The following is a 7,239-nucleotide window of genomic DNA, read 5'->3' as shown; positions in this document are numbered from 1 at the left end:
GCATATCCCCAGTAATAAATGAAAATAGCTGAGCGGTTTGGAGCATCACTGGCTGCTTTTCTCTTTTTCCAGCTTGAACTGGTTTTCATTCAGGTCTGGCCAGGTTTTAACTCTTTCTTTTTTTCCCTCAATCGAAGTACAGTTGATTTACAATGCTGTGCAAATCTCCGCTGTACAGCAGTGACTCAGTTATACACACATATGCATTCTGTTTTATATATATATATTCTTTTCCATGTTTCTACTGTGGCTTATCTCAGGAGATGGATATAGTTCCTTGTGCTATATAGGACCCTGTGTGTGTGTGTGTGTGTGTGTGTGTGCGCGCTCAGTCGTGACAGACTCTTTGCATGCAACCCCCTGGACTGCAGTCCGCCAGACTCCTCTGTCCATGGGATTCCCCGAGGAAGAATGCTGGAGTGGGTTGCCATTTCCTTCTCCAGGGGATTTTCCTAACCCAGGGATTGAACCCTTGTCTGCTGTGTCTTCTGCATTGGCAGGCAGATTCTTTACCACTGGCGCCACCTGGTTTCTATGCTTACCTTTTGAAATTAGATTTTTTTTAAAAATTATTTTTACTTATTTGGCTGCATAAGGTCTTAGTTGCGGCACGTGGGATCTAGTTCCCTGACTAGGGATCGAACTCAGGCCCCCTGTATAGGGAGTGCAGTCTTAGTCACTGGACCACCAGGGAATTCCCTGAAATTAGATTTTAAAAAATAATATAAATGTACGTTTGTGTTTTAACCTGTAAAGGAATTCCAGTCTAATAAGGTTCACTCTTGTGGCCAAGAAGCAGTAGCCGTGGGGTAACATCCCTAGCCAGAGCTTCCTTCCTAGGAATGGGGTCTCCCTCCAGCCTCTCCTTCAACCGAGTGTGGAGCCTGGAGACTACGTGAAACCGGATGTTGATTCTTTTGCCATGGAAACGGACGCGAATAAGGAAGTTACGTCAGAGGAAGAGGAAGTGGAGCGGCTGCGAACCCACGTGGGTCCTGCGTGTATTTTAGTTCCGCGAACCCAATCCTTTAACCTCTCTCCCTGCCTACTAGGCATGGGTCGCTCGGGGAAGTTGCCCTCCGGGGTCTCGGCCAAGTTGAAACGCTGGAAGAAAGGCCACAGCAGCGACAGCAACCCGGTCATCTGCCGCCACCGCCAGGCCGCCCGCAGCCGCTTCTTCAGCCGGCCTTCAGGTAGCTGGGTCGCGATCACGGCACAGCCGGGCGGCGGGGTTCTGGGTCGGCCTGAGTCTCGATGGATCTAAGCCGCTCTGGGGCCCAGCCACCAGACGCTTCATCTGTTAAAATGTCCAATCTCGAACCTGCTGTAAGGGCCCACCCTCCCCATTTAACAGATACGGAAATTGAGTTCACAGGAGGGAGATAACTTGGCTCGGGTACCACGAGTGTCTGCGTCTGTAATCTTGGCTCTTCACAGAGCGCTGTCGCCCTCTTCTCTTTCCCAGGCCCCTCACTGCAGCCCCCAGCCGACTCACACAAGCGAAACCATTAGCTGGAGGGTTCCCTTTCTGGGTCTGATAAGTACCGTGGGCTGCTGAGGCGGACTGCGTTCAGAATTTAGCTTCTCAGATTAGGAGCCCAGACTCTGTCGGTTTTGTTTCCTAGGGGTGATTCTTGTTTTCTTGGCCAAGGAGTTTCGAGTAGAAGTGGGGGCCTTACTGTTTATCGCTGGTTCTCAGGAAAGAGCGAGTTGACAGTTGATGCGGTGAAGTTGCATAATGAGCTGCAGTCAGGGTCCCTGCGCCTGGGCAAAAGCGAAGCCCCTGAGACGGCCATGGAAGAAGAAGAAGAGGTGACGCCGGCTTTCACCGAGAAGTCTTCTGGCACCTTCCTGAGCGGCCTGTCTGACTGCACAAACGTCACCTTCAGCAAAGTGCAGCGCTTCTGGGAGTCCAACTCGGCTGCCCACAAGGAGGTAGGGGGGAGCTCAGGACAGCCTGAGGCTAGCTGGGGAGGGGGACACAACTGACTGCTGTCTGCTGACAACAGGTGGAATCTCTGGGTGATGTGTCACCCTTCCTACTCTCTGTGTCCCTGACCTATTGAATCTCCTAGGGCAGGTTCCACTCTGCTTTTTCTAAGAGTATCTTCTCATCTTAAGTGTAAAGTCCCTCAGTGTATTTTCCAGACAATTTCCAAATGTCCAAAAAATATTTTGCAAACTGTTTTTCTCTTCAACTATACCTAACACAGGCCTTTTTATATAGAATGTTTTCAGAAAACATTTGTTAAATAAATTAACGCTGAATAACAGTGGTTAGAAAATGTTTTATCTAATAGGACCTAAATGTTACCTTTTTTGTTTATAATTATAAATTATATATATTTATATTTTTTCATTGTTTAAATGAGAAGTGTCAAAACTATAAATGATAACAAAGTGAGATGAGTAGAATAAAATATGGAAGTTGGTCTCCCAGCTTGCCTTCTTTATGGTGGTTACTGTTGACAAGTCACTGTACTTTTCTAGAACAGTGCTGTCCAACAGAAATGTAATGTGAGCCACACACAGGATTTTAAGTTTTCTAGCAGCTGTGTTAAATAAAAGTAAAAAAAAAAAGATGCAGGTGAAAGTAACCTTAATTATGTATCTCTCATGTAACCTGGTATACTTCAAATATTGTCATTTCAACTTATAATCAATATTTTTAAAAGTGCTGTATTTTTACATTATACTTACTGTACTGAGTTTTCAGAATCTAGTCTGACATCTCCATTTGGATGCTAACTTTTCATTGGCAGTACTTGATTAGTATTTAAAGTTCATGAAACTTACAATTGCAAAAGTAGATTCTTATACCCAAGTAGTTCTAAATCTGTTTCCCCATAAGTATTTGCTAAAGTATTTGTTTTTAAATATAAATAATTAAGATGTTTAAAGATGCAGTTTCTCAGTCATACTAGCCAGATCTCAAGTTCTCAACAGCCTCTTACCAAATTATTAATACTATTCTAGACTTTTTTACCCAGACTTTGTCTAGGTTACTGAAAGCACCATTATATTGTATATACACTATTTTGCAACTTTCCCCCCACTGATCAGCATTTCTAACTTCATCTGTATAATTGGTCATCATTCTTTTCAGTAGTTACATAGTATTCGAATCTGTCATTATTATATGATACTACATTATTAATCCCCTGTTGATGGCTGCTTTATTGTTCCAATTGGTTGCTGCAGTGAACACCCTTGTGCACAAATGTTTGCACATTCGTGCAGGTATTTCTGTAATGGGTAGAGCACTAGAGGTGGGTTTTGGGGCAAATGTTTTCCAGTTTGCTGGGCCCTGTGATGTGTTCCCCTGGCTCAGTGCGAGGGGAACTTGTCTGCTCTGGGCTTTGTCAGGAGATTAATTCGTGATGGAGGAAGGAGAAAAGGCTACCCTGGGGTGGGATTTGATTGGAAATAGATGTCACAGATGGCTTCTCCCTTATGTGCAGATCTGTGCTGTCTTGGCTGCTGTCACAGAGGTGATTCGCTCCCAGGGTGGGAAGGAGACTGAGACGGAGTATTTTGCTGCGCTGGTGAGTGAGTGCAACTTGCTGGTGGGCATTTGGGGAGCAGGTTCTTCAGGCTGTAGAGAGAAGACAGGGACCCCTGCATGCAGGGATAGAGAAAGACAACCTGGAACAGGTGAAAGGGCTTCAGTTACTCTCAAATGGCTTGGTAAGGCTGGTGGGATTTCCTATATGATTCTCATAAAACAAAATCCAGTCCTCTCTTTTATTTCTTTCCTAGTTGATAAAACTGGGTTACACCCGGGGGATTCTCTAATAAAATTGTTTTTAGAGTGTAGTCTGGGGGTGACCAACACCCTTTCAGGGGATTTGCTGTCGTTTAGTCTCTAGTCATGTCCGATTCTTTTGCGACCCCGTGGACTGTAGCCCGCCAGGCTCCTCTGTCCATGGGATTCTCCAGGCAAGAACACTGGAGTGGGTTGCCATTTCCTTCTCCAGGGCATCTTCCCAACCCAGGGATTGAACCCACATCTCCTGCATTGCAGGCAGATTCTTTTACCTCAGAGCCACTGGGGACGCCCTTTGGGGGCTTGGCTAGGTCCAAATTATTCCATAGTACTACTAGACCATCATTTACCTTTTTCTGTGTCGTGAGTGTACCTGAGAGTTTTCCAGAAGTTATGTAACGTCTGAAGACATTTTAACAGCTCATGGAATTGTGCTTGCATATTCTTATGTTTAAAAAAAAAATTCTCCATTTTAATTTTTAATATGATAAATATCAATAGATATAATTTTCATAAACAGAATCTCTTTGGGGAAATCCTCAATAATTTTTAAGGGTTTAAAAGTCTGAAAACCACCACTGTGGAGAAGGGGCAAACTATAGCCCATGGGCATCATCTGACCCATGGCCTGTTTTTGTATAGCCTGAGGGCTAAGGATGGATTTTACGTTTTTATAAGATAGTTAAAACACACAAAGAATATGCAGCAGAGATGACATGTGGCCTGCAAAGCCTGAAATATTTATTATCTGGCTGCTTTTTGCAGAAAATGCTTTTTAACCTCTGCTCTAGAATAATGAAGTAAATTAAATAGCAGTATAATGGTTTTCATCACACATCAGGCAGTGTTCTAAGTGTGATGTGTATTAATTCAGTTAAACCTCACGACAACTTAATTATCCCTGTTTTCCAAGTGAGGAAACCTGAGTCACAGAAAAGTTAAGTTGCTAGTCCAGAGTCACAGTGACAGAGCTGGGATTTCAGCTTCTGACACCAGGGTTCTTGGTCCTAACCATCCCCATGGGTGCACGGGGCCCCAGTACTCCATTTGCCCAGCATGACATGCTTCCCACATTCCCACCCCGTGGCCTGGTCAGATGACAACCATGGAAGCGGTGGAGTCCACGGAGTCTCTGGCTGCTGTTGCTTACCTGCTGAACCTTGTCCTCAAGCGGTGAGTCCTGGCTCCTTGTGAGGGAAGAAGGGAGAGGGGCTGGAGGGGAGGGAGTAACACAGGAATTATTAAAAAGAACAAAAAAATGCTAAGTATCCAGTGGCAGTCTCCCGGCTCAGGCTCCGGGTAGCCTGGGATGGTAACAGGACAAGAGTGTGACTGGGGTGGCTGGGCGGGGACAGCCATGACGGCCAGCGGGGCAGGAGGGATGAGGTGGAATGTTGGGCCTGCTTGTCTGGGGACCTGCAACCAGGGGACACATTGGGAAAGGACTGAGGGGAGCTTATAAGGTCCCATTGGGTCGGTAGTGGTGGAGAATATGAGGGAGGCGGGGAGCTCAGGGGCCATTGAAACGCACTGAACTGGGTGTCACGACAGGGGAGCCAGCTGAGTGACGGAGCCCGCGCTGCTCCACTCTGTCCAGCTTCTCCTCCAGACCAGCAGCCCTCGGAGACCCCTCTGGGCTTCTCACTGTCTCTGCTCTCTCCCCCACAGTGTGCCCAGTCCTGTGCTCATTAAGAAGTTCTCCGATACCTCCAAGGCCTTCGTGGATATCATGTCAGCCCAGGCCATCGGTGGCTCCACCTCTGCCCTCCGATGGGTCAGTGTCTGGGTCTGGGTGTCTCTCTGCTATCTTCCAGAGCCCACCTGATTTGGCTAAAGCTTTCACGCTTCCTGGGAGGGGTGTAGGCACTCTGTGGACCCTCAGAAAGCCCTTTGGCATTTTCCGGAGTCCCGGAGAACCCGGGCTGTCTCCCACGTGGCTGAAGCGGGTGGAGCTGAGGGTCTCTGCCTCTCCTCTCAGGTCCTCTCCTGTCTGGCCACCCTTCTGCGGAAGCAGGACCTGGAGGCCTGGAGCTTCCCTGTGACCCTGCAGGTGTACCACGGGCTGCTGAGCTTCACCGTGCACACCAAGCCCAAGGTGAGCCTGTGGGACCCCGGGCGTGGGGGGGGCGGCCACTCCCATTCCAGGAAGCCCGCTGGTGCTGGGCTGCTGAGTTGGCCCAGGGAGGTCACCTGAGTGCTGGACTCCTATCCGGAGTTTCTGCTGCTGCCTGAAGCCCTGTCTGCTCACTCCTGCAGGAGGGATGGTCACAGTCAGGCCTGTTTGAGTTTCTGCTGCCTCACTGGTCAGTGATGTATTTAGTTACAGTGGAAGGAGAGGGGGCTGGAGGGGGCTTTGGAGTCACACAGAACTGAATTGAATACTTGACTCACTGTGCTGGGACTGTGGACAAGTTACCTAATCTCTCTGAGTCTTGGTTTTTTAAGCTGTAAATAGGGATAATAAAATCAACTTTGCTGCAAGGTCATGGCGACACTCGGGAGTTTTCCTCAGACCTGGTCCAGGTCCTGGCTTGTAGCCAGTGCCCAGTAAGCGGTGCTCGGTCACGTTGCTTCCTCCTGAAATTTATAACTGGGGGGAATGTATCAGTCATAACAGTCCTGAGTCACTCCTGATGCTGAGCACTCTGCTCCCAGGCAGGCCTGTGCCTCCTTCCCTGCGAATCCCCATGGCGGTTCTCTCACTTGCTTTAGGTCTTTGCTGGAACGTCACATCACTGGAGTGACACTTACCTGATCATTGCATAAAAAAGTAACAGCCCCTGTATTACTGTCTGCAAAGTACTTTTATCTTCCAGCATACATTTCTTTACTTCCTATCTCCTGATGAGTTGCTGGTTCACTGCTGAACTGGTGACCACTCTGTATTGTTGGATGATGGCATAAACAGAGGAATCTGTGTTGTAAAGATGAGACACTGAAGCTCAGAGACTAAGTAGTTTGGTTCGCTCAAGGTAGGTTGGTGAGTTAGTAGAAGAGCAGAACCTGAAACCCAGGTTTGTCTTACTTATCAGCCCGGGAGTCCATGCAAAGGATGCCCCCAGCATGGGTATGTGATCATTGCTCATTGCTGGTGGTCATGACAACCACCCACATTGCTGGTTGAGTGCTGACCCGGCCCTGTCCCCTTTTCTTGCCCCTCAGATCCGGAAGGCTGCCCAACATGGGGTGTGCTCCATCCTCAAGGGCAGTGAGTTCATGTTTGGTGAAAAGGCCCCTGCCCATCACCCTGCTGCCATTTCTACTGCCAAATTCTGCATCCAGGAGATCGAGAAGTCCGGAGGTGGGGCATCGCGGTGGTGTGGGTGGGGCAGGGCCGGGGGCAGCTGCAGAGAGTGGGCTGGAGTCTCAGCTGCCCCTCTGTCTGCCAGGCTCCAAGGAGGCCACCACCATGCTGCACATGCTGACCCTGCTGAAGGACCTACTGCCCTGCTTCACCCACACCACCGCGATGC

At 48.4% G+C, this 7,239-nt stretch overlaps 1 protein-coding gene across 1 annotated transcript in view; it reads left to right on the top strand.

Annotated features, from left to right (window-relative positions):
- The first annotated feature begins 971 nt into the window (after positions 1-971).
- The window catches only part of RRP12 (ribosomal RNA processing 12 homolog (S. cerevisiae)), a 28,981-nt gene continuing 22,713 nt past the window's right edge, over positions 972-7,239 (top strand). The window contains exons 1-8 of the mRNA XM_010833050.1: positions 972-1,193; positions 1,700-1,935; positions 3,462-3,545; positions 4,863-4,939; positions 5,435-5,540; positions 5,745-5,861; positions 6,929-7,067; positions 7,156-7,202. Coding sequence (XP_010831352.1) covers positions 1,055-1,193; positions 1,700-1,935; positions 3,462-3,545; positions 4,863-4,939; positions 5,435-5,540; positions 5,745-5,861; positions 6,929-7,067; positions 7,156-7,202 — 945 coding nt within the window. The 5' untranslated portion in view covers positions 972-1,054. The remainder of the gene's footprint in view (positions 1,194-1,699; positions 1,936-3,461; positions 3,546-4,862; positions 4,940-5,434; positions 5,541-5,744; positions 5,862-6,928; positions 7,068-7,155; positions 7,203-7,239) is intronic.

This window comes from Bison bison, unplaced genomic scaffold (assembly GCF_000754665.1).
Source record: "Bison bison bison isolate TAMUID 2011002044 unplaced genomic scaffold, Bison_UMD1.0 scf7180017862979, whole genome shotgun sequence".
Taxonomy (NCBI): Eukaryota; Metazoa; Chordata; class Mammalia; order Artiodactyla; family Bovidae; genus Bison; species Bison bison.
Note: the sequence above shows the minus strand (reverse complement) of the source record. Positions and strands in the feature narration are given on the sequence as shown.